The 26,314-nt window shown below is 26.9% G+C and overlaps 3 protein-coding genes across 7 annotated transcripts in view; 1 reads left to right on the forward strand and 2 right to left on the reverse strand.

Annotated features, from left to right (window-relative positions):
- The window catches only part of LOC119684672 (probable multidrug resistance-associated protein lethal(2)03659), a 33,774-nt gene extending 16,395 nt beyond the window's left edge, over nucleotides 1-17,379 (reverse strand). Inside the window, exons 1-5 of one of the 5 annotated variants that reach the window (XM_038098765.1) lie at nucleotides 16,923-17,379; nucleotides 16,824-16,829; nucleotides 16,378-16,545; nucleotides 2,720-2,825; nucleotides 1,421-1,506 (exon numbers count right to left, since the gene is read on the reverse strand). In XM_038098765.1, coding sequence (XP_037954693.1) covers nucleotides 1,421-1,506; nucleotides 2,720-2,796 — 163 coding nt within the window. In that variant the 5' untranslated portion in view covers nucleotides 2,797-2,825; nucleotides 16,378-16,545; nucleotides 16,824-16,829; nucleotides 16,923-17,379. The remainder of the gene's footprint in view (nucleotides 1-1,420; nucleotides 1,507-2,719; nucleotides 2,826-16,377; nucleotides 16,546-16,823; nucleotides 16,830-16,922) is intronic. The other 4 variants (XM_038098768.1, XM_038098766.1, XM_038098764.1 and 1 more) reach the window with 4 other exon arrangements.
- Nucleotides 17,380-21,773: 4,394 nt separating this feature from the next.
- LOC119684366 (40S ribosomal protein S13) lies at nucleotides 21,774-22,715 on the reverse strand. Its single transcript, XM_038098394.1, has 3 exons — nucleotides 22,607-22,715; nucleotides 22,228-22,355; nucleotides 21,774-22,136 (listed from the first exon to the last, which is right to left on the reverse strand). The coding sequence occupies exons 1-3, from the start codon at nucleotides 22,627-22,629 to the stop codon at nucleotides 21,832-21,834; spliced, it is 456 nt and encodes a 151-aa protein (XP_037954322.1). The 5' UTR covers nucleotides 22,630-22,715; the 3' UTR covers nucleotides 21,774-21,831.
- A 1,273-nt stretch (nucleotides 22,716-23,988) lies between these two features.
- The window catches only part of LOC119683394, a 34,732-nt gene continuing 32,406 nt past the window's right edge, over nucleotides 23,989-26,314 (forward strand). Inside the window, exon 1 of the mRNA XM_038097056.1 lies at nucleotides 23,989-24,494. Within this exon, the coding sequence (XP_037952984.1) occupies nucleotides 24,162-24,494 (333 nt within the window). The 5' untranslated portion in view covers nucleotides 23,989-24,161. The remainder of the gene's footprint in view (nucleotides 24,495-26,314) is intronic.

A 26,314-nucleotide genomic window follows, 5' to 3' on the forward strand; every position in this document is an offset into this window, starting at 1 on the left:
AATCATCTTCAGGGAAACTAAAATAAGTAAAATCAAATTTTTTTTATTATTTCTAAAAAATAAAATTTAATATAAAACATTATAGACTCATCATTATTTTAAATTAAATTGAAATTAATTAATTTTATATTTAATAAATATTTATAATTTCTATATAATATTTAAATATTTATAGTTTAGTAATGAAAAACAAAATATAGACATATTTAGTTATAACATGAAATATAATATTTTATTGTTTAATTTATATAAAAAATTTACTAAGAAATAAATGTTTGAGTGCAAAAATGCATATGACATTCAAAAAAAATTTGATTGTATATATACATCCATGGGTACATGCATTTATATGTTAAGAACAATAGAGAACAGACATTACGAAATTGTTTATAGTCAATTTATTTGTTTAATTGGAAATGATTGAAGAGCAATTCAATTGTAAAATAAATTCAGCCATTTGGAATAAGTAAGGCAATTTAAAATTAGTTTTTCATCACAGATTTTAGATAAATTAAACAGTAATAAAAAGATTCAATTTCATTATTATGTAAGTAATATAATTAATTTAGTCATTTAAAAATTAAAGTCATTTAAAAAGGTTTCGTTTTTTATTTTTATTCAGATCAAAGCATAATACGAGTTAGGTATTTGCTCTAAATTTTTAAAAATTGAAAAAGTTTATTTAAATAAAACGGCACTTTTTCCTTTCTTATCGAATACGTGATTCATTATAGTTTATTAATTACTTTATTTTTTTTGTACTTTAGAATATACACATGTAAGTTGATTTGAGTGCAACAAAAGGCAACAATGCAAATGCAAAACTTATGTAAATAAACATATCCAATTTGAATGAAAAATATTGTCTTATGTACATTGAAATGGACATAAATCAACTAATCAATTAATTAATTAATTAATTATTACATAATACATTATAACCTAAATTATTATTAATAATTAATTATTAACTAAAAATTAATTTACTAATTAATTCACTAATATTTAATTTGCAAGATTTATCAACAGAAAAGTTAGTTTTTATTACTAATTGATTCATAAGAATATTTTCGATTTGTGATATAATGACTCTAGTAAATAATGTTGAGAATATTTATCTCCCTTTTTCCTACATTTTTTGCAACTGTCTTTGACAAAGAGTCTCATGTTAAGTATGAAAAATACTGTAACATTCGTATAAACCAGAATTTGTTTTACAAATTCTAAGGTTAAACCATAAAAAAAAATTTATGATTTATAATTCATACACAATACTTGCTGTTTCACAAAATTTTTATATTTGGTTTAAATAATTCTACAATTATAAAAGAATTATTAAAAAATTGGTTTGAAATACAATTACACTTTCCATCAAACATATATGTAATCTATAATATAATTTAATAAACAACTTTCTTACCTGATTTATGTGTACTTAAAGTCTGGTAGAGATCTTTTTCATCCAAAGTCTTTTTGCGTCCTTTAAAAAAGGTTGGCATTGTATACCTAAAAATAAATTACGAATACAATTATCGTTTACTTATATACCATATAAGTACATATTTAAAGTATATCGATCTGGATAACTATATATTTTAATATTATGTATACTAAATTTATTTTTATTAACAAAATAATATAATATTAGGTATATATCTAAGAGATGCAAAAAAAAATTTTTTTATATAAAAAAATGTTTTTCTTATATAGGTTAGTTAATATAAGAAAAAATTAATAGTTTTAAATTTTATCATTTGTATAAATAGGCTGGAAGATGCCGAAAATTAATTATTAAAAGTTTTAATACAAACTATTTACTATATCACTGTAAGGTCTTTTTGACACAATATAAAAAAAAAATTTAATAATTTTATTTTAACTGGGCATACAGTCGGTTATTTAATACTTAAATTGTTAATAAGTAACATTAATTTTTATTAAAATCTTTATAAATTTTTAAAAAATATTTTTTATCCAAATATAAAAAATAAAAATATTTTTATACAAATATTTTTTAAAAATGCATATATTAAAATTTTAACAAAAAAATTAGTAAGTATTACTTATTAATAATTTAAGTGTTAAATATCCAACCTTAAGTCCGGTTATAATGAAATTTATTAATATATAAATCAAAATAAAAATTAATTATTTAAAAAAAAATTATTTAATAAAACTGGCGTAAAAAATTATTTAACCAGATTACTGAAAATTTTTAATTAATAAATTTTATATTTTATTTATTTATTACAATAATTAATCAAATTTTTGTTGTTGCTTTCTCATTACGGTTCGAATCCTTGTAATTTCTTTTCGTCACATTCGACAAAAAACTTAAATTAATTGCAATAATTACCTACTATTAATTATATGTTATACATATGTATCATTTTTACCAAATAATTAAAACATTATTTATAAAGGAGCTTCTTATTTATAAATATAATATAATAATACAAATATAATAATTAATATAATATAATATTCATCAATTATAATAATATGATTTTTAGTGTTATTCTTTAACATAAGTGATAAAATATTTAATAATTTCATTTTAATACTTTTAATGCAATTCAAAATTATTTTCTTTATCTGAATGAGCAAAGAGCTTAATTACACTAATTATTTGGTAATAGCTGTTTTTTATTTTTCAGTTAACCTACTTTTTAAGAAGTTTTTTTTTGTTATAACCAGTTATTTCTAATTTAATACTCACCAGAATGAAAGACATGATATCACATTTGCGCCCTCACGTGGGTTTTTTGGTAATTCTCTAGTTTTTATGGACTGCATTTTAATACTTTACTAGTACTGCACAATAGCTGTAAAATGTTGAGAAATATCAAATTTTAACAAAATTGTTTAACAATTATCATGACATAAAGAAAAACTACTTTAAATATATTACACAACGAAAACAATCTACATTACTTTATATAAACTTTTAACTAACGACAGTATTAAAACAATAAGCAAATCACCAAGGCAATAGTCATAAAACAACCAAGTACAGAATGTTGCATGTAGAGATATATACACAAATATGACGTCTATTTCCACATAGACACATTAAAAGATTCTCAAGTATTTACTAACAAACAATTGACAAAAGCTTAAATCTTAATCAACTCAAAAGAATCTAAAAATTACTCTGTGACATATAAACAAAAAGTTCGAAAACAATAACTTCACTACAATTTCATAGAATTTCATGGAAAAGATCACGCCACAAAAAACAATTAGAAATAAAATATATAAAAACGTTATGTGAGCATTCATTTATTCTATAACAACATATAAAATTGTAATAAACAAAAAATGAAATGTTTAATATTTGATTATTATAAATATTAATATTAAATATTATAAATATTATTATAATTTATAGTTATTAATTTATTTTCACTGACAGATCCAAAACAAGTAGTGATGTAGGCAGTGGAGTTTTCTCAGAGGAATTGAATAAATCTTCCTTCTTTAGGCTTCCGGATCATTGTAGTGTCTTTAAGGCGAAAGTGATCGCCATTAAGGAAGCTATAGCTTGTTTGAATGTGGATGATATATTTGGAAGGAATATATGCATGCTACCAGATAGTCATGTTGCTTTAAAGTTCATGAGTTCAGTCCAATTAACATCTAAAAAGGTTTTTGACTACTACACATCTCTAAAGGAAATGTCGACGCAGCTCAATATTTCTCTAATTTTGGTTCCTGGTCATAGAGATATTTTCGGCAATTGCAGAGCAGACGAGCTAGCCAGAAAGGGTGCTTCAAGTCCTCACTCGGAACACCTAAGTAATCTGGGCATATCGCTAACATCATGCAAACTGTTAATGAGTTCTTTCTGTGCTGAAATTTTTAATAAAAGATGGGAAGACTCAACAATATGTAGGCATCTGTATGCAATCTGGCCACGTTTCGATAAAAGGAAATCCAAAATTCCCATTGAGTTACCCCGTAGAGATATCGGTCTTTTGGTAAGTTTACTTACAGGTAGGTCACTGTAAACTAGGGAACCATGCTAGAAGATTAGGTCTCCCTTTTAATCAAACCGGTTGATGACAGTGTCTGTCATCTACTAGGAGCCCCATTTCTTGAGCATCTTGATCAATTACAAGACTTGACACTAAATAGCATTTTAGGCTTCAGCAAATGTTCTAGGTGATTTTAAACCCTGAGTTTTTCTTACATATACGGTAATACAATGTGCCAATAGGCCTAATTGGATCCACCAGCGATCGCCAGTATAACCTAATTTAACCTATAGTAATTAATTTACTTTAGATCACACAATATGGAAGCAGATGCCTCACAGCAAAATAATTTTTGTGATTTTATAAACAATTTTTTATAATAAAAATTATTATTAATAAATATTTTGATAAGTTGTATGAAATAACTATTTTTAATAATTTTTTTCATCGCTCGACTTTAAACGTTTTGATAATTTGTTGAACGCTGTTTACGGGGTTTTGTGTCATATATGCGCAATATGAGCAATATTGACATAAAAGTAAGTAGCTGATTTCCGACATGTTCTACCAATTTATTTGACGAAGACCATTCTGCCAAGACTTTACACTACTGACGAATATGTGGAAAATGGTATTGGATTATTTTCATATAAAGATCAGAGAATTTTCTGAAACTTTAGACGAGTCGTCTGATCAGTTTTAAAAAATATTACATCCTATTGCAATTTCGGCACAAAACAACTTTGGACGTAGCCACACTTCCTGACACTAAATATGTAATCGATTACGCAAACCTAAGATATTTTTAAGTAGAGGTTAAGTAGAGTAAAAAAAGTGCACACTGGCTTTACTGTGAAACGAGAATATCTATTACTTTTTGGGTGCGATATCTATCTCAGAGTCACATAATAACTTGACCATACTATATCATTAAAAAAAATATTATTTTTCCTACAATTAATTGTCTAGAAATACAAATCTGTATATATAAAAAACATATACCCGGACCAATCTTTGTAATGGATGCAAATTTTGAGGCCTTCATACTAACGATTGCAAATATTATGTAACATAAAATATGTCCACCGTTTTTTGTCTCTAGATGGTATCTGACAACACTTATCCAATTATATCTAACGAAAAGGTTTTGAAGACGATATTTCAAGCTACATTTTTTGTAAAGTTTGTTGTGTAGTTCGTCGCTCGTGTAAACAGATTAATTGATTTAGAAATTATTGAAATATCTGAAGAAATATCCTAAATTGTATGTATGTATTATCCAAATAAATTTGATTGACCGAACTACAATCAGTGAAAGTCTGCTCAACTACAACGAAATCAAACCATTTTTAAAGCCAATCATTGCGGGCAATAAAAAATTGATTAAATACTATAATATTCAACGCAAGCGATCATTCTCAAAACCTGGTGATCCTCCACAAACGACCACAAAGGCTCGATTGTCCGCAAACAAGATTAAGTTTCGAATTTGGACGGATTGGAAGGAAATTGTCTGTTACGAATTGATGTAGCCTGCTACAATGATTAATTTGATCCATTATGACAATGTTTAGTCACACACATTTTTTATGTTTTGGAATAAATTGACGGAACTTGATTAAGAAGTTTGATGTATTCACCATATAGGCTGGACCTTGTACCATCTAACTAGTATTTATTTCAGTCTCTGCAAAACTTTCTTAATATTAAAAAAAAAAAAGTAGTTCTTTAAAAATAAAATTTTATAACGAACAAATTTTCCATTAAAGAAAGATAAAAATGATTATTTCACAAAGATAATACGGAGTGAGCTCATGATCCATATCCTTATTAATAGACTTGAAAGTTTTTAAGAAACTCATAAACTACATGTATTTCCTAAACCATTTCTGTGGTTTTTTAAGTAATATACGGCATATTAAATAAATTAATAACTTAAAACAGGTAATGTATTACATATATTACTTACTAATATTGTATATAGTTAACATATAAATGATTTCAACATGAGTCAACTTAACTTCAAATATTATAAAATTTATTTATGTATTCATTACGCCTATTAAAATAATAAACATCATTATATAGTACTTATATAATACTTTACTTAAAGTGTTCATTTATAATAAAGATATTTGTGAATCGTTAAATCAAGAATGATTCATTACTAATAAATATTTTAGACGTACATAATATCAAAGTAATTAAACTATAACTATTTAAAAATAAATATATTTTAAGTGAAATTTAATGAACACAAAATTTATAGATTTTAAAATAGTTATTTTCAAAGCACATACCTAATTTATCTTTTAATAGATTTCAATGTTATCAACAAGTTTTTTTTATATCTAAATATATATATAGAAATCTAATGGATCGCAGTGAGTGTGACGGTGAGAATATCTAAAAGGGTAATGCCTTAATCATTGAATAACTATATATATAGATACAGATAGTGTAGGGAATCTCTAAAAATATAATGCTTTAATAGGGGACAATTTATGTATTAGCAGGAAGTATAATAATTATGTGACATATTATCTAAGCGTATATGATGATTTAACTATGAAAACATCATAGAAATATCTTCTTCTTCTTTCTTAGCATAACAGTCCTGGAGGGACCAGTCATTTAACTCTATCCGATGCCAAATTTTTCCAATCGCTCACCTAATTCTCAGTCTGCCTGTTCTTCAGGATCCAATTAGTTTTCTTATAAGTGCTTATTTTACTGAACGTACTCGGTTCATATGCTGAACGTGTCCTAGCCATCGTATAACATTCTGCTTGTCGATTGAATTCTTTAATTCGCATAACATTACATAGTAAAATTATTGCGATTATTAACTTCAACTTTAACTTTTTCTGTCAATTAACTCTGAATTTATAACAAATACTAAACGTAGTTCTTTAGAACTATTATTATGTTTAATAGATCATGTGGACTTAAGTTTGCTCAAGATACCCATTATAAAAGTTAAAAACAGTTTTGCGAGTAACACTGAAGAAGCTTCAATTTATTGGACGTTTTAAAATTCAAATATATGTTATATTCTTCATGGTTTCTATTTTTCGTAGGACATAAGGTTACAATATAAAAATAAAACATACATTAATATATACATGTATATAATATATATATATAATATATACAGAAGTAACATAGATATACTACAGAAATATTATAGTGACTCAATGCCATAAATCTCTACTTAAACTTGGTTGAGGCAAAGACTTAAGAGAAAGATATTAGAAAAAATAATTCGAACGGTAAAAATTACTGTAAAAAGTACTGTAAGAATCAAATCGTGTTACTGAGAGATTCTGAAATTAAAGTCAAACACTCAATACTTAGTTTTAGCACAGGTAAATATTAAAGAAGAATGTACTTCATCTCAACAAATATAAACTGCGTGATCCTGACAGTGTTACACTTTTATAACTAATTAACTATACTTTCAATGTCTTAAGAGTATTCGTCTATTGGTACCAGTTTATACCTTCAATGGAAACAGCAATACATCGACCACCCATTTATTTTTAGAATGTCGAAGTACTAAATGGGCTCGATATGTAATGCAAGTAACTAATCCAAGTGCTTTTAAAACGCACTAATAAAATGTCCATCATAAAACTACATTAATTACTATCATTATCAAATATAATGATAGATCATTTTTTAATCGCATTTACATTGACACTTGTTAAAGTAACACAGGGCTCGCGGCATGTTTTTAATACACCTGCTCAAAAAATATTCGGATTTTGTTGTTTGTTAACTACTCCTTAAGTAATAGACCTTTTTCAAAAAACTTATGTACCAACATAAGTTGGTACAACCTTTCTTGATATATGGTACACATTTGAGTGCCATCTGTCAATTAGTTTGTTTACAGCAGCTGTTAATGTGAGACTACCTCAAGTGCATTTAGCGATTTTTACTATGGAAAATTCTTGTTTTACTCGATTTTTTGACCAAACACCATATTCGCCAGATCTGGATCCGTGCAACTTTTTCCTGTTCCCGAAACCCAAATTGCCCTTTCGTGTTAAGCGTTTTGAGTCGATTGAATCGGTAAAAGAGAATTCGCTGAAGGAACTAAAAGCCATAGCTTCGCGGGCCTACAAAAAGTGTATGAAAGATTGGGTTAAGCGTTGGCATATGTGTATCGCTTCAGAAGGAGCATATTTTGAAGGAGATAAAATAAATTTGAAATAATATTTATGTGTTTTATTTACAAAATCCGAGTACTTTTTGAGCAGAAGGTACTACAATTACGCAAATTTTCTTTTGTTATACTGGTAGAACTAAATTTTTTTTTTATGGTATACCAAATAAATGAATTTAAATTGATAAATTAATAAAACTAAATTTAATATTATAACCGTATTTTTATTTTTGTCAAAAACAACTATAAATGTATGTATTTGTTTCTGCGACCTTTCAACATCTACAGTGATTTGGTCTGGACAGCCCTACTGTAACAAAATAACCGACAGTCCTGGCAGCTAGTGTTCTTTCAGTTGTAGAATAATAATTATATTACTATCCAAATATATACATTAATAAATAAATATATTTATACCTCTGTTATTAGTGTAATAAGAATGAAATATGTAGAAGTTTTTCTCAAACAAATACATGAATCTTATATATCAACTGTAACTAATCTTAATGAGCTTTAACATAACCTTTAGAATACTAAATACTTACTGTATATATACGAGCATAACTAGGGTCAATTCGTTTTGTGAAGTTTATTAAAGCACATATTTTTTATGTGATATCAGATAATATTCTTGCCACTATTTATAAAAATGGAGAACCCTCTTTTAAGACAAACGCCGAAACGCATCGCTTGCATTACTATTGTGTCTATTGCAATTTATTGAAGTTGCACAATTCAATTAAAAACAATTTAGTTGCAACATTAAAAATCAATTTTTTTTGTAATTAAAATAAACTTCATAAACTTAACAATGAAAACATGTATATACATATTTATTTTTATTTATATAAATATTAAGACAAGTATGTAAAAATTTAATACTTGTAATTTTTTTTGTTAATCTTCAATGTTTTTATTTAAATTATAAAAAGATGAAGAGAACGGTTGGTAACGCAAGAAAATTTCGAATAAAGTATTGCAAAAATAGAATTCAATGTGTTTTTGCTATAAACAAGTCAGCATGAATCAATAATAAACAAAAAACCGATAGATAATACAGACATTGAATTTCTAAGAAGAACGTTTAGCACAATAAGAAAAAATCAATTAAATTCATAATTACGTATCGGTGCACAGTTTTTATTGTTTTAAATTTAGTAGTGAAGACAGATTAAATATCTTAAAAAATCGGCGAGCAAAACTATCTTATTTGTAATGAATGCGAATTAAGCTTAATCGATTGACTAATGTAATTGATATTTTCCGAAGTTTATTAAAAAGAATTTAGATTTAAATGATATATAATTATTTTCTTTTTTATTATTATAATTATAATTATGGTACAATATAATTTTTTCTAATAGAGCTCCCAAGAGTCAGAATGGGATTATTCACATGAAAAAATAATTCTTCAACAAAATATAATATATAATATAATAAATATTTGTAACGAAGCCATCTCAATGCACATCAAAATCTTAGAGGCCTCTTTTCTTACTAACTGTCATCCTTTAAAATTGGTGACAAAACCAAGTTAATAGACTTATTAAGTCAGGTGCTCCTCTACTTGAAAAGGAGCAGCCGTGTCTACTATTATGTGATGCTTCAGTACTGGCTTTTGACTAGTGTCTCATACGTGGTATCACAACGAATTATTTTTGCGCTCAAGTGAACTTTCGAGACTACCTTTTTGCAATTACATCAACATTTTATGCAATTTGGAAGAACACAAACAGATATAGTGCAGTTAAACTAACAATGCTTTAAGATGTTGGTACTAGCCTTATGGATGCCTTTTACGTCCACAATATGCCTTAGCTTTATCGCAAAATTCATTATCGAAAAGGTAAAAGTGCTAAGTCAGATGCAGTGCTTAGCTAAGTATTCAGTTGTACTCAAAATAACGTTTGCAAAATCAAACCTTGATTAGTTGAAACCTTAAATGTAATATGTAGAAGAATAAATCTGTCGATCGAAGGGTATAATATTTGGTCATCCGTTAAAATGGTTATGCGCTTAAATCATAGACCAAATTTTTTATCAAAATATAGTAAGTTCATATTATAGGGTATTCCATTTTCGTAAATTTTTGTTCAAGTATAGATGCGGAGATCATCGACTTCGATTGGCAGACATATTATCATTACAACCCTTTTTAAACAGCTTTAACTGCTCATGAGCTTAATGCATAAATTGAAAATATTTAGTAAAACTTTTAACAATTTTATAACAAAATTTAATAGTTCTTTCTTCGATGGTCTTTTTTGTAACCATAACATAAGCATACTTAAACTTCAAGCGCAATAACTTGCATATAATTTTTACAGAACATTAAGGAACGACGCATAAAATTACTAATAGAAGGCATCACTAAAACTATGTTCCTACTTTCAAAAAAATTCTGTTTCTCTTCGATCTCCACCTTATATTGTTTTACCGACAGGCCCTACTTAGCACTATCTAATCTGAGAATAATCTTTGGCCGCACGGGACGGTACGCTGATCCTACATCAGTCATCGAATAATCACAAAGCTTTTCCGTAATACATAAATTAGTCAGTGAAAAGGATGGGAAACTCCCCAGCTATCAAAGAGTAAGAGTGCCCAGATGCAATAACTCGGAAAAGGCTCAAAAGTCGAAACTAAATATTTCTCTATCGGACTGGTACAGTAAATGAGCCATGCGTTAAATAAGTAATGGTTAGGCAATTTTATCAAAGAGCAAAAGAGCCCAGATGCACTAACTCGGAAAATGCTCAAAAGTCAAAACTAAATATTTCTCTATCGGACTGGTACAGTAAATAAGCCATGCGTTAAATAAGTAATGGTTAGGCAATTTTAAAGAAGTCGGAAGTTATATACTGCACTGCATGGGTTCTACACAAAAGGAAATTTTTCGATATGGAATTCTAATATTACCTAAATAGTGAGAAAAATGATTGGTTTCTGAAGAACTATGTATTAATTACTTTAATAAGTGATAACAAAGCTAGTGATCATTACTCTAACAATGGATACATTTGTAATTATCACACGACAAAAAATCTATTAATTCTAATGGTAACCTTATATACTATACATTATCTTATGTAATTAAATGTAGTCTGTTTCTTATTACACCAAAAATACTACAGTAGTGTAATGTTCACATTTTCGGATTGTTAATTGCTTTTTTAATATATTGAAAGTAATGTCTAATATATTAAAAATAAAATAATGTTAAAGTATAATATTAAAAGCAATAATAACAAATAAAAAGTATAAAAAAATCGCTTTAAACAAAAAACTTATCAATTATATATGCATAATAATTTACTCTATGCTGAGATTAAAATACACTTAAACTATCAATCAAAAAAGTCTCATGCTCAAGTCTCAAAAACCAGAGAGATAAAATGTACTATACATAAATGTATGAACACATAATGATTATATTAATTTTTGTAGTCTTAATCATATTTATGTAAGATATAGAATGAATTGCAAAATTTACGAATATATTGTGAAATTATCAAAATATCCTTGAAAAAGTAGTTTAACGCAAAAAATGAATACAATTAAAAGTATAAAACCATAAACTTTTATAGAAAATTAATTAATTTTGATGAAACTTAAAAATTAAATAAGTTTTTAAGACGATTTTAAACATTCTGCTACGATATTATCTACACCTGCCTAATTTTCATATTCTTAATATTATCCAGTATTTTCCCGGTATTTCTGTCCCTAAGTGCCTACTTTTCTAGAATTCGTAGAGTTTACTGAGTTTAATTCTCAAAAACAATTCAGTGTGTCCAGGATAAATAATATTCTCAAATCGTATAATATAAAGTATTACCTAGTTGGTATAGTGCATTCATTAACAAAGACCACTGAACAACAACAAATTACATACTAAACAATAACAATTCAGTGTGTCCAGGATGAATAACCACCAACTCAAATCGTATAATATGAAGTATTACATAGTAGGCCATTAATAAAGGCCACTGAGCAACAACAAATTACATACTAAGGAAAAAAATAAAATCGGTTTTACTACTTGTTGTTATATCATTGTCCTTCTCTACTAAAATGCACTATATAATTCTTTGTATATATGTGTTTTAAATACAGTGCTGGGTCAATGTAATAAATACTGATAACAGAAATGAATGACATAAAGCACTTTTTTTTAGAGAAATAACTCTAATGACTATAAAATGTTTTTAATGTAATAAATTTTTGGATAAAAACTAGAAATAACGTATGACCCAAACATTATATAATTCGTTATAATGTGCCATCATCACTGTATAAAAAAAACCAACTCCGTACCTGTCAATTCTACATTACGATATACATCCTAATTTTGTGAAAACCACAATTTGTTTGTATTCTAAGAAAATGCTTAAGATAAAATTGAGTAAAAATGTTGATAATGAGAATGTTACCAGTAACAGATAGATGAATACAAGATTCCAGGTTTAAGGCATAGAATTGAATATGAAAACTTCATCATTCAAATTATAATATGATATATATAGTGATGAAACAAAAATATCTGAGTATAGCAAAAAAAACTTAGGGAGATAAAAACGTCTGTCCAATCTCAAGACCTGGTCCAAACTGAAGAAAAAACTTACCAGTTAGCTGCTTCAACTATAGCATAACCTGTTTAGTACTACAGTATTGATGCTGTCAGGTCACTGCTTATAAAAAAGCATTGCTATGAAGCTGAGTCTATCCTAAAATTATATTTGTCGGATTCAAAATGTTCGGGTAAAGATTATAGATTAAAAGATCAAAGATTAATCAGAAGTAAATAGAAACCGATTAGAAATCTGTTATAATTTGGTGTAAAGTTACATTATGCCTACTAAAAAATATAAATACATTTAATCTTTGATTTTCTTTTATTGTTTTTGTTACACTCCGGTTACACCAATAACTATTAAAAATTATAAACACATTTAGTCTGAACAAGAAGATATGGGTTACGTGATTTTTATTATTGTTTTTTATAATGCATTGTATAACTCATTAAACCTTTGCAGTTAAAACAAATAAACAAGTAAATACAATAAAATCAGAAAATCAGATAAACAAACAGCTTTGGATTTATCTAAGCTGACCACTATAGGTTTCACATAAAATTCTTTATTTAAATCGTAGTAACTCTTATATTTACTAAAATTACCTAAGAATTTGAGATTTGTTTATAATAAACTGTTATTATGTATTATTATATTCAAAACTATGTCAAAACATAAATTCAAGAATAAAATTATATAGTAATGATGTTTATACATATATGTGGAATTACTTAATAAACAAAATTGTAGTAAATATATTAACAAAAAATAATAATTTCTCTTTGAGAACATATATATAAATCATGAATTGGCTTAGCAACCTATTGATCGTTATAGTTTTTGGGGTATATATAAATAAAATAAATTTCATTCCTCAGCGATCATATTAGATATATTTTTAGCAATAATTTATACTAAAATGACCGATATATAATTTGATAGATGTATATGTAAATTCATTGAAAAATAAAAATCTTTTTATGCACCAAGTTTGAAGTTAATTACAGCATTGTATAAATTTCGATCGATCAATAAAATTTTTATTAAAAATATGTAATATAACCTTCAATATTAAAAACCGTATTGAGTAAAAATATATTGACAAATGAAATAGTTGTTTCTTTTTATAAAAGCTTGTATCTAAACAATTAGTGTGTATTGCAGACGTAACGTCTGAACCAACATGAATTTAATTTGGAAAAAATATTAAATATTTTCTATTCATTTAATAAAACAATAGCAAACAGGATTCCCTAAAGTAATTAAATCTAACATTGATTATGCAAAGTATCTATAAATTGTTATAATAAATTAAATTCATTTAATCACGAAGTAAACTCCTTCATTTCACACATGCATGCAAGCATTTTCAACCTAGTGTAAATATATACATTAAATGCCAGCAAAAAAGGACACTCTTCTTCCAACCTCTCTTAACAATATTGCAATTATTTAAATAAACAAAAATAATTTGTTATAGAGACTATACAATACTTCTGTCACACAAAATAGCCCACAAACCTTCGATGCCCTGTTTAGTGAACAGTAAAAAATATGACATTTAAATCTCTTCCGAAAAAAAAAATTTTCACGATCTCAAAAATTGCTTGTTGTTATTGTAATAGTCCGTAGAGATCTACATGACAAATAACATAAAAGGAATCACAAATACAAATATATGGGTTAGGATATGATTGGATATGGTTGAATTTGTGAAAGGGAAAGGAGTTTTTTGGTAACAAGAGCGGATTGTGAATGAATGAGATTCTAATTAAAGCTAAACTGGCTCAAGGCGTCAAAACTTATCTATTGCAATAAAACATAGCCAACCATCAATGTTCCAATAACGTGTTAATATATAGCAAATGTACAGAACAAATTATGGCTTTTAAATATTTTGGAACTGCACTACTTTGAAGTGTCCTAAAAAGCACGTATAAAAGGGGGCATAAGAGTGATACAACAAATATCTAAATAGAAAAGATAATGACAAAACTTGTAGAGAAAAAGGGAAGAATAGAATCAGTATGTACAGATTTGAAAATTACGACTTAGCTAAGATTGCTAGAACCAACAGCCATAAGAACTCCAGGGTGAACACCAAAAAATGAAATGAATGAACATCTGCTTAATTCAAAAAATTTTTTTTTGGTATTTTTATGGAATATAAAAATATCAGATAATATATATATTTATATTATTGATGTGATACCAATCATTAAAAATAAAAAAAAAAATATGTTTGCTTGAAGATTGGCATAAACTCTAAAATGTAGGGAGTTCTATTGGCATCTTAAATGAAACTCATAACTAGATATGTATATGCACTGGAAAGAATATCGAGTCCTTCTTAATTAGTTTAGTAAACCGTTTTGATTAGCCGAACGCATTGATAAATTTGAGTACTAATCCTAATGCTTGTAATATCACTGACTGAATTACTCATGACTAAGTATAAAAAGGAAATTATTGAGATGTAAAATTTTAGCCAAGATAATTTAAACGTATGGGAAACAATTTAAAACATAAAATATTCTTAAGACTCATTAGATGTCATATTAATGATGTTAATCAATTTCAAATCTAAGAAAAGGATCTAGAATCTGTTTGGAAACTATTGTATGACTTTTATTAATATTAAAAAATAATGGCATGAAGAAACCTCTATATATTAAACCAGCAAAATTAAGCAAGATAATTTTTATTTATTTAATAATTTATAAAGAGATTTTACGAACAGTAGTGAACTACAAGAATTCATTTTATATTATTTTAATTAATTAAATTTTGGCTGACCATACAGTATTGCCAATTACCCATCATCAGTGGTATTGGAAATATTTGTTGTACTTAATTATTCGTAAATAATTTTTTTGGGACTGCAAGTACCAGGAATCGAACTCATGTCCTGCCAAATTTAAAACTCAGAGTCAGTGCACCTTAACCTACTGACCCAAAGCCTGAATAATTTTTTTGGGACTGCTAGTACCAGGAATCGGACTCGTGTCCTGCCAAATTTAAAACTCAGAGTCAGTGCACCCTAACCAACTGACCCAAAGCCTGTGACTTGGCTGCGAAAATTTTTTTAACAAATTCACTTGCCATAAACCAGCTGTAGAATAATTGAATTAATAAATTATATTTTTATTTTTAATTGTTAAATTTCAATACTATTAGAACCTAGTAGTATTCCAGAAATACTATTAGGTACATAATACTGAGAATGCTAATGTTACTCCACGAGTCGCACGGGCGAGACCAATATTTTGTGAATAATGATTTATGTTAACATAAATTTTTTTTTAATTAATTAATTATAAATGATTGTAATGTGAAAAACAACATTAGTGAATAAGCTTAATCGTCTTTTACATCCTACTATGAATTTAATAATTGTCATAAAAATTTTAAAAACATAAAATAATGACAATTAAAAAAATAAATAATTAATATTATTTTATTTAAATAGTTAATATTATTTTATTTAAATAATTAATATTATTTTATTTAAATAGTTAATATTATTTTATTTAAATAATTAATGTTATTTTATTTAAATAATTACTATACACAAATACTAATTAGTTATAGCTTTATCAAGTTTATTACATAGAATCTATTTAACACACATTTAGCAATAGTATATAGATTTTACCTCTTAATTCTACTATAATTCTTTTGCAATTCCCCTCTCGTTCGCACCCTTTGATGCAATAAAAAAGTTGTTGCACTTTTATTTTATGTTTTATTTAATTTTATTTAATGTTCTCTTTTTATTTTGAATTCGTCACATTGGCCCGCCAATTTTCCTAATGTGGAGGTACTAAACAGAATTATTTTTTATTTTTTTCCTTTACTTTTTTTTCAGTAAAAAGCTTAGAGAGTAAAAAACTGTAAACAATTACGGTAAATTAGTTACAGTAATTACACACATATATGCAGGAGCACGTTTTTTGCACTATAATAATTATTATTTAAAATATGCATGTATTTTTCATTATTAATATTTTTAAATTTAATTCCGAGAAACTCTAAAAAGCCGGCTTTTTCATCACACAAAAATGTTGGGTCTTCCTTAAATTATGCGCTTATCTGACATACAAACATCTATAAGTAAATAAAATTTGTGCATTACCTAATCAAATTTTGACAAAATTTTTGCGAATAAATTGTTTTAATGTAATTTTATTATTTATATACCTTTTCTTTCTAATTTTGGCCGAATTTCAAATAGTAATTTTGCTCAATGGAATAGCACACAAGTTCCGCGCACTTCGCACTTCACCTTACCAAAAACAAACAAAAAACTAATTTCGTCATCATTTCCGATACTTTTGTGGCACGGTAGCTAATTCTTTTCTTTTTGTAAAAACACAATAAAATTATGGCACTCAATTTTTAATTATATATTATAAAGAGAACATTTGTGCCTTTGCAATTAAATGATTGTATTACACATAAATCCTTTCGGTAAAATTATTAAAAATATATAAAAAATTTAAAACATACAAAGGACATCATTCTTTTATTTCCTTATTCGCTATCACATTAATCACATCAAAACACAACCGTTTCGCTCGCAACGAACAAAAGTACTGAACGAGTGTTGCAAATTTCACTTCAAACGAGCAAACGGAGCATTGACTGCGGCTGCTTTTGCAACAAACAGTCTGATGTGTTATAGCGAGTTTGATTTCGTGGTTTGATAGCAACAATAGCAACAGAACACAAATCATACAAAATAGTAGCAAATAAAATAGTAGCAGATTTGAAATCCCAATTTAAATTTATTTAAAATATTTATATTTATAATATATCTTTTTAAATGTTAACGAATTGCTTTGTATCAAAACAAAATCTTACGATATTTCAATTAAAGTGTAAATAAACCAAGCTGTTTATTATTTTTTTGTTTTAATGACCAAACTATTTATAAATAAATTTGTTTTTGAAACGCGCTTATTGATCAATTGTTAAATAAAACACTTTTTTAAAGACTAAATTGTTCAAGAAAAAAATTCCCATATTCAAATATTTATTAATTCCATACCATAGCTTAAGGAAAGTTTATAATACAACTTCGAAATTAAAACTTAATATAATTTCTTGAACTACTATTTTAACAAATAGAAAAAATGTAAGAATATTATAAAAACATATTGTTACGAATTTCATCAGAGTAGCAATGAAATGTTTAAATAATATTTAAACATTACGTCAATTGATATTTTTATTAAAAGTTAGTTTGGAAATTTGTTTTGAGTGAAGTTAAATTGACTCCTAATTAATACTAGTTCTTTGTAATACACAAAATATATAAGTATAGTTTCTTCAATCCTAATAATTCGTTTCATTTTTTTACAAAATCCTGAGTTTCGAATAATCACGCAGGCGATTACGTAACAATATTATAAATATAAAATCGATTATTTTTTCTTATATATAAAAACTTTAATATAATTATGTTTATAATTGAAATTTTTTTTAATATTCACTAAAACATATATAAAATAAGAATAAAAAAAATGTTTATAATAGAAAGCTTGTTTTTAAAATTTACTACAAAATATATAAAATAAAGATAAAAGAGAAAATGTTTAAAATCAAAAAAATTTTTTAAATAACACTACACATAAATAAAATAAAAAAAAAATTCAAGATTATAACGAAATTTCTTTAAAATATAAAGGAAGTAACTTTTTCTTGTTGTATCTAAAAATTTTAATACAATAATATTAATAACCAAAATAATTTTTTAATATTCACCATAAGATTAATAAAATAAACATAAAACTATTAAAATTAGAATTCACATAATATAGATATATAAAATCAAAGTTTCGATATTGTACTATGGTATATACTATACTGAACATGTGGAACTTCCAGGTTAACATGGCCCACCTATAATAAAATTAGATTCTTGGAACTCATCAAAAGACACCGTGTGAACAATGCCCGGACCTGACATCCAGAAGAAATAGTTTTTTAGGAAAATACTTCTTTGACTGTTCATCTGTGAAGACGAGAGACCTATTAAATTATCTGAATTTGACGGGATGAATTTAGTCTCTACTCTTCTATACTATGGTTTTTACGAGCAATGTGGTAGCAAAACGGCGAAAAATCGCTAATTGGGGTACATGGAAGTTGGCTAATGGTCTGCCACTGCAACCAACCATACTAAACAGTTTTAAATGAACTGAACAATCCTACGAAAGCTTATGATAACGCCATGGAACGCAAATCGAATGGGAATAATATATGACAAAATAATCATTGCAAACACGGTCTTTTAAGTATTCAGAAGAAAATATCAGTGAGCCAAAAAGAGAAATGAGTTCAAGCGACGTTAGTTCACAATGTGTAGCTAAAACTGTAGCTCTACTTCCCGTGACGCCATTGGTTCTCTTGGCCTGATGCACAATCTTATTTAAGCCCAATTAATCTAGGACTTCGAACAATTGAAGTGTCAGATTCCTTTCCATTACTTAAATGTAATCAGACTTTTTACCTTGTATATTTATTCCTTCCTCTCTTTCCTTGACCTCGACCTAGAGTAATTACAATTAAGATCCGTCCACGCGCCCATACCAAACATTCATTCTTCTTCTCACCCTATCTTCAGCCAATCACATTGTAACACATGTATCAATAGGATTAATAGTTTCAATAAATTAAATGTTTCATGCTGTATATATATCTTAAAATTTTACCAAAACAATATAAATTCTAGCAGCTATAAACTTACTTCAAAATGACTAATAAAGAACTAAAATAATGATTCCTAACAAAATAAATCGAGTCCTCGTATAAACTTGGCATTGACAAGCAACAGTATATGTGTATGAATATGAGTAAGATTAAAGGACATGTATTACGACTGAAGTGTATAATGACATTTATTTTTACTATTACAGCTGCAAAATGGTTAAGATTTAATAAAATGCACTGTCTAATAGTTTTGTTGAGAGTGAGAGGTGCACTTAATTCGATAAGCTTGGGCTACATAATTCAATACCAAGTAGATCTGTAATTACCGATATTAAAAACTACTAATACATGAAACAGAAACGATTCTAAACGATATTCGATTATTGATCCTAAAGGATAGTTGACCCATCTAATGCATATATTCTGAACATTTTTTATTGTCACTCACAATGAATCGAAAATCTAAAATAGTCCAAAAAATAATTTTTCTCTAAATGATTGGAGTTTTAACAAGAGCCCAATAAAAAACTTAAATAGAATTATGTAGCATTCTCTTTTCTTTTATTATAATATATTAATTAACTATATAACCAATCTATATTCACAGAAATAACATCTTATTATGTCGAATAATTTTAAACCTTCATAAATTTTTCAAAAGCCACAACACAAAACTTCAAACTTATAGAAAGTAATTGATAATAGATGCCAAAGAATATCGAAAGCTATATTCTTATCATCAGGGATAAACTAATAACACCACTTATTTGATATATTTTCAATACTTATTATATTATTGCTAAAAAAATAGAAATTGTAACTGAATGATAAATATTATAATATACGTTTTTAATATATATTTTGTTTTATACGTGCCATGAATTTTAAATTATTATAAAAATAATTTTTTTTAAATTTATTATAATCTAGTTATATTGTATATATTTAACAATAAATAGCATTTACAATTAAATAAATAAAATACTAAATTAATCTCTTACCGAAGAAATTTTGTATTAAGACGGCATTATGTGTTACTCTGAAGTTTTTTGCACAGAATGAACCTTTGACTTGAAACTTTCTATTTTTAACTAAGAGATCCTTAATAATACATTAGAATTTAACTTTATTTAATGCAGAGATCTATAAATTCTATATAAACTTATAACGAATCATGCACAAATTATCCAAATATAAATCGATAATCTTAAAGGCGCATTGAGGTCTTTGAAGTAGATTTATGAAATTATATTTAAGAAGATAGAACCAAACAAATTTAATTAACTGGTATCTTAAACCTCTTTCTGTAAACAAGTCAGTCTTAATATATGTATACTACATACATGGATGAATAAGCAAAACGCTTGCTGAGACTACAGATTACGGTTATTATCTATTAATCCATTAATTATTTTTTATAGTTACAATAAAGATGATACAAACGAAATCCATTCGGAAGTATGAAATTTAATGAATTCTTTTCGCAAATAGACTAAAACTTGCGGCGAGATCTATAAAAACTAGGAATTGTAATAATCGACATTTTTAAGTCTCTCAAAGAGTAGTAAATTTTGATTTTTCCCTATTACATTTATTTTTGTATAATTGCCAGAATTATACAAAAGTTGAAGTATGTTACATTCATCATCATTTTGGCATCACAGTCCAGGATGGCCATGACCATTGCCTCCTCTACAATACGCCTCCATTCTTCTCTGCATTTCGCTTTCTTTCTATGTTGTGTTATTCACATCGTTCGTATGTGGTCTTCTATATCTTGTAACCATCTTTCGCGGCGGTCGTCCTCTTTTTCTACTCCCCTCTGGCTTTGTCTCGAAAATTCCATACCAACTCAATCTTTGGGCTTTTATGTATCGTGTTATGATTCGGTGCTTGTTACATTACAAGCAAAAATTACCAACGTTGTTGAGTTATATTGAAAATCTATTATTAGTGGTAGACATAATAGAATAACAATGGGTCAAATTCTTTGGGGCCTATGTGAACCGGTGTTTCTGCAAATTATACACTGTACCTCTTACGCATAGTAGTTGTAGCGACATAATAACTACTTAATGACTTTTTTTTCTTAACAATACAAGAACTAATTTCTTAATTTGGATTCCAAACATATACACATTGAAGTGCACCACATTTCCATTATTAATATAAATTCTTCGTTCAAGTTGATGTCCAAAGATCTTTCGTTACAAGTTTTGTACCAGAGTTAAATTATTAATTTTAATCTGTACCCGTATTAATAGCTAACGCAACTGTGTCGTATATAAATACAAACATTTTTAGTTAGCTTTTTATATTAAACATTTCTTTTATTTCACTTTATATTTTTAAAATATAAAAATCTATTTATCATTTTAACTGGAAAAGCTACAACTTAGGCTACCAAAGCAGATGCTGTGCTTGATTCGTATTTCCAGTTTGGTGGCAAAACACTCTTTGTTTTGTAGTAGCGGGCCAAACGGTGAATTCTGGATTCAACTAAGATAAGACGGAATTTACCATCCTTATCCTTACGGTTACGTTCTAAATGCTTACGGATAGCAACAGCCTTCTTGATCATGTGGTATAAATCCTCTGGGATGTCAGGTTTTAAACCAACAGACTTCATGATACGCAATATTTTATTGCCATTCACAAAACGCACCTGAGCAACACCGTGAGAATCACGCAAAATTATACCTGCAGTCACAAAAACAAAGTATATTAAAAATTGAAATGTATAATCATCTAGAATTAATATGTATGATTTTTAATATGATTAATTACATACCAATTTTGGATGGTGTCAAGCCTTTCTTGCCCAATTTCTTAATTTGTTCCTTAACATCTTCGGCGTTAAGTTTCAACCAAGATGGCACGGTTCTTCTATAAGGTAGAGCTGATTGGGATATACCCTTACTATAATGCAGCAGCAGAAATACATGTAATAGAAACAAAGATATACATTAACACTTAAATGTCAAATATTGTACTTAAATTAAAGCAACACCACATGGGAGTACGCACAAAATTTCCGGTTCATTTTTGACAACAATTTAGTTGTAACTAAACACTTTTCATTGAAATTAAATACTATATCGGTCTGCCCATGTTGTGGTGCATTAATTATGTTCAATCTACACTTTCAACTATAAATTATTTAATTTTACCCAGGAGCGTGCATACGACCCATCTTGTCAGATTTATTTTCTACACCAAAAAGAATGAAACGGAAGTGGAGAGATTTCACTCCAACATCACAAACAGTACTGACAACTAAAGTTGAGAAAAAATGTCATACATAATGGAAATCAGTGAACATACTTTATGAATACTGCAGACTTCTTAATAAAATTATATACACATATAAATTTATATATTTGTCTTTAAATAATAATTTAATCATTTAAATAACATTATTTAAACATTTATTCAGAAACAAACAATCAAAGAGATTCACGTCAAATTTAAAATTATTTTGGTTTTTAGGCATATGGGCATATGTAGGCATGCTTATACAATAATAAACATTTTTTATATTATATGTACGAAAAAAAAACGTACTCAAATTTTAGTAAAAGCAGGAAATTGACTATTGTGATATAACTTTTTATTAAACTAGCCCTTAGGTCATGACCAAAAATAAAAAAAAAATGCTATGATCACGTATCGTATGGCTGTTTGTATAAGACAAGCCTTAAACTCTGTTTAATACTTTCATTAAGTAAATTCAGTATTTAATTCTTACAAAATTTAAATAAAACTCTATATATTAATAAGCAATTATTACATAGCATTTATTGTCATACGAATTTTAATTAATGCTATTTATTGGAATTAGTGGGTAATATCAAAGCTATCAAATTTATTTTGAGTTTGCAGAATGTGAACAAAGTTTGGATTTTTTAGTTAATTGCCACACATCTTTTTATTGCAACAAAATATTGCTAGCTTAACGGACTACTAATCAAACGCTAAACTACTAAACTACTACACACATGCTATACATATTTACCCAACTTTATTTTTGTAGCTATTAAAGTCACTTACTGCGGTTTAATTGTTCATTGGACATAAAAATACGTATTTTTTAATTAACTTTACTAATGCGAAATGCGACAAATTGTTCAAGATTAACTAATCGAAAGCAAAATTAAAATTTTTATAAAAATGCAACTATGTGGATACGCTCAATATTAAACATACCGCCAAGAAAATATGAATTTCTACAAAATCACGAAGCCACGAAGAAAAAATTGAAAATGGCTGAGTTTTTGCGGAAAAGACCGAGTGCACAATTTTTTAATAATAGTTTTTAAATAATATGTATTTTGATATAATATTAAAAAACAGTATATATTTATTATCAATACAATTTGCAATGAAGTGAATTATAAATGTGATAAAATTCTTACGAAAATAAGCAAATAAAATTGATTAAAAGTGCATCGTAATATGAAAGATAAAATCTATATACATACATAAGTATTTGAAATAAATTAGGGAGGCAGAAAATTATTTTTCTCTGATTGTACATTAAATAATAAACGTTGCAAAAGTTATAATTGTATAAAATCAGAATACATTTAGTGAAATGTTATGAACTAAAAATATATGTACGAAAAACTTACATATAAAATATTAGCAAAAAGTCTTTACAATTACATGTATAGTAAATAATAGTTAATTTTTAAACATATGTATTGTATATTAAAATAATTTAGAATGTCAGATAGCAGTGATAATGATTATCAGCCTCGTCCATCGGGCAGTAATAAGCATCCGAAAAGGAAAAGTAGAATTGTAATGCGTATAGAATTCGACGATTCTGATGAGACATCATCAAGCAGCGCAAGTGGTGCAGACGATGACATTGATGAAAAGCCAACTTGTTCAAGAAACTTACGTACTAGAAACAAAATAACTACTAAAGGTGATAACAATAATGACAACTTCGATGAGTCTCAAGAAAATATAAGAAGATCTTTACGGAATCGACGTTCAAATATTTTAAATATAAAAGACGACAGTGAGGATTATTCATCAAGTGGAAGTGAGGTAATATATCATAAATTTAAGTTAATAGATAATAAAAGTATATAAAATATTTAATTTATAAAATGCTTATTATTTAATTATTTAATATGTATAATGTATAAATGTGATGTAATTAAATTTAAGAAAAACAAATTGTTAAAACATTTTGTAACCAAATGAAATGAATGAATAAGTAAATGAAAACAATATTTTGTATTTTAAAATATTTCTATAGCTTTAAGATATAGTTTAGTATAGGTGATTACACAATTATATGTAAAACGTTTATATCGCCAAATATTAGATAACTACTGTTATAAGTTATTATCATAAGCAGGGGATATAACTTTATTTTATATGAAATCTCGTGGCGAGGAGTTACAATGCACCTCTTCAGGGATGATATTCAAACGGAATTCGGTGGGCTGGATATCAAAAACTAAGGATCTTTTATGGTAAAATATATGTCTAAAGCACCGTTTTGTTGTTGAACCTAAAAATATAATAATTATTAATAATATAATATAATTTAAGATGCTAATATGTTAATTTTTAAGGTATTTTAGTAGATTTTTATATTGTTAATTCTGTGTTTTGAAAAATACATATAATTAAAATTATATGTTTATAAAATCATAGTAACGTATACAGATTTTTCTTATAAGTTCATTTATCCCTTATAAATCAAATAATCAGAGTATAAGTATACATATATAATGATATATAATATCTATATATATAATTATATATGACTATATAATATATGGTCGACTATTGTTATTATATTTGACTAAATAATATATGGTTGACTATATATAATTATATATGACTATATAATATATGGATGACTATATATAATTATATACATATATATATATGATTTGCAATACACTAATCAAATATATATATAGTCGTCTTCTCCTTGTGGAGCATAGGGCGTGTAGATTAATAGTATATAAGATTATAATATATGTAATATTATAAGTATATATATATATATATACATATATATGATTTGCAATACACTAATCAAATATATATGTAATCGTCTTCTCCTTATGGAGTATAGGGCCTCTAGATTATAAGTACTTCACGCCTATTTATAAACGCGAACAAATTACTATGGTTGACTTTAAAGAAGGAAAATGCCTTCAAGTGAAAATTTAAAATTTGGTGTAGCAGAATTCCGAAAACCTATAAATTAGGTATGTAACAGGATTGTAAATACATGGGGTGTAATGTGAAACTGATGTTGGAAGTCAAATATATGGAATATAATAGAAGAGAACTGAGTGGAGTGTAGCCAAAGAAGTATTGATGCTAGCTGCATGTCGAGGTAAAAAAGCTTGCAAACTCAATGGGGCTTAGCGATAAATAAATAAAGCTCCAATTTATATGTACAGTAGGATGGGTTAACAGATAAGAGGAGATGAGAATTAGAGCAACAGTCAAAGTATACATTAAAAATATATATCTTTATGCATGGAATGTGTTAAGCACATGGCTGGCAACTCATGAATATTGTGTTCCATCTTAAGTCACTTCAGGTAGGGGCATGTTGAGAAAGTTGTTGCACTGCAGAAATGTTTCAAAGTAACAATATCTCGGTATGAAGACCAGGTAGCTCTGCTGTTACTGGATCCATTGATTTTGATTTTCTGTTATGGTAGACGTTGAGGTAGAGAGGACTCTACTGATTGTAAAGCCATTTATATGTTTATTTTTATGGCACGTAAAGTGGATAAATGCTGATTTATGTTCTTTGTAGAAAATATTTGAATTATTCGCCAAAATGGTGGGCATGCGATTTCTACCAGTTGAAGTGTGTTGTATTAAGAAGT

This window comes from Teleopsis dalmanni, chromosome 2, assembly GCF_002237135.1.
Source record: "Teleopsis dalmanni isolate 2A chromosome 2, ASM223713v2, whole genome shotgun sequence".
NCBI lineage: Eukaryota > Metazoa > Arthropoda > Insecta > Diptera > Diopsidae > Teleopsis > Teleopsis dalmanni.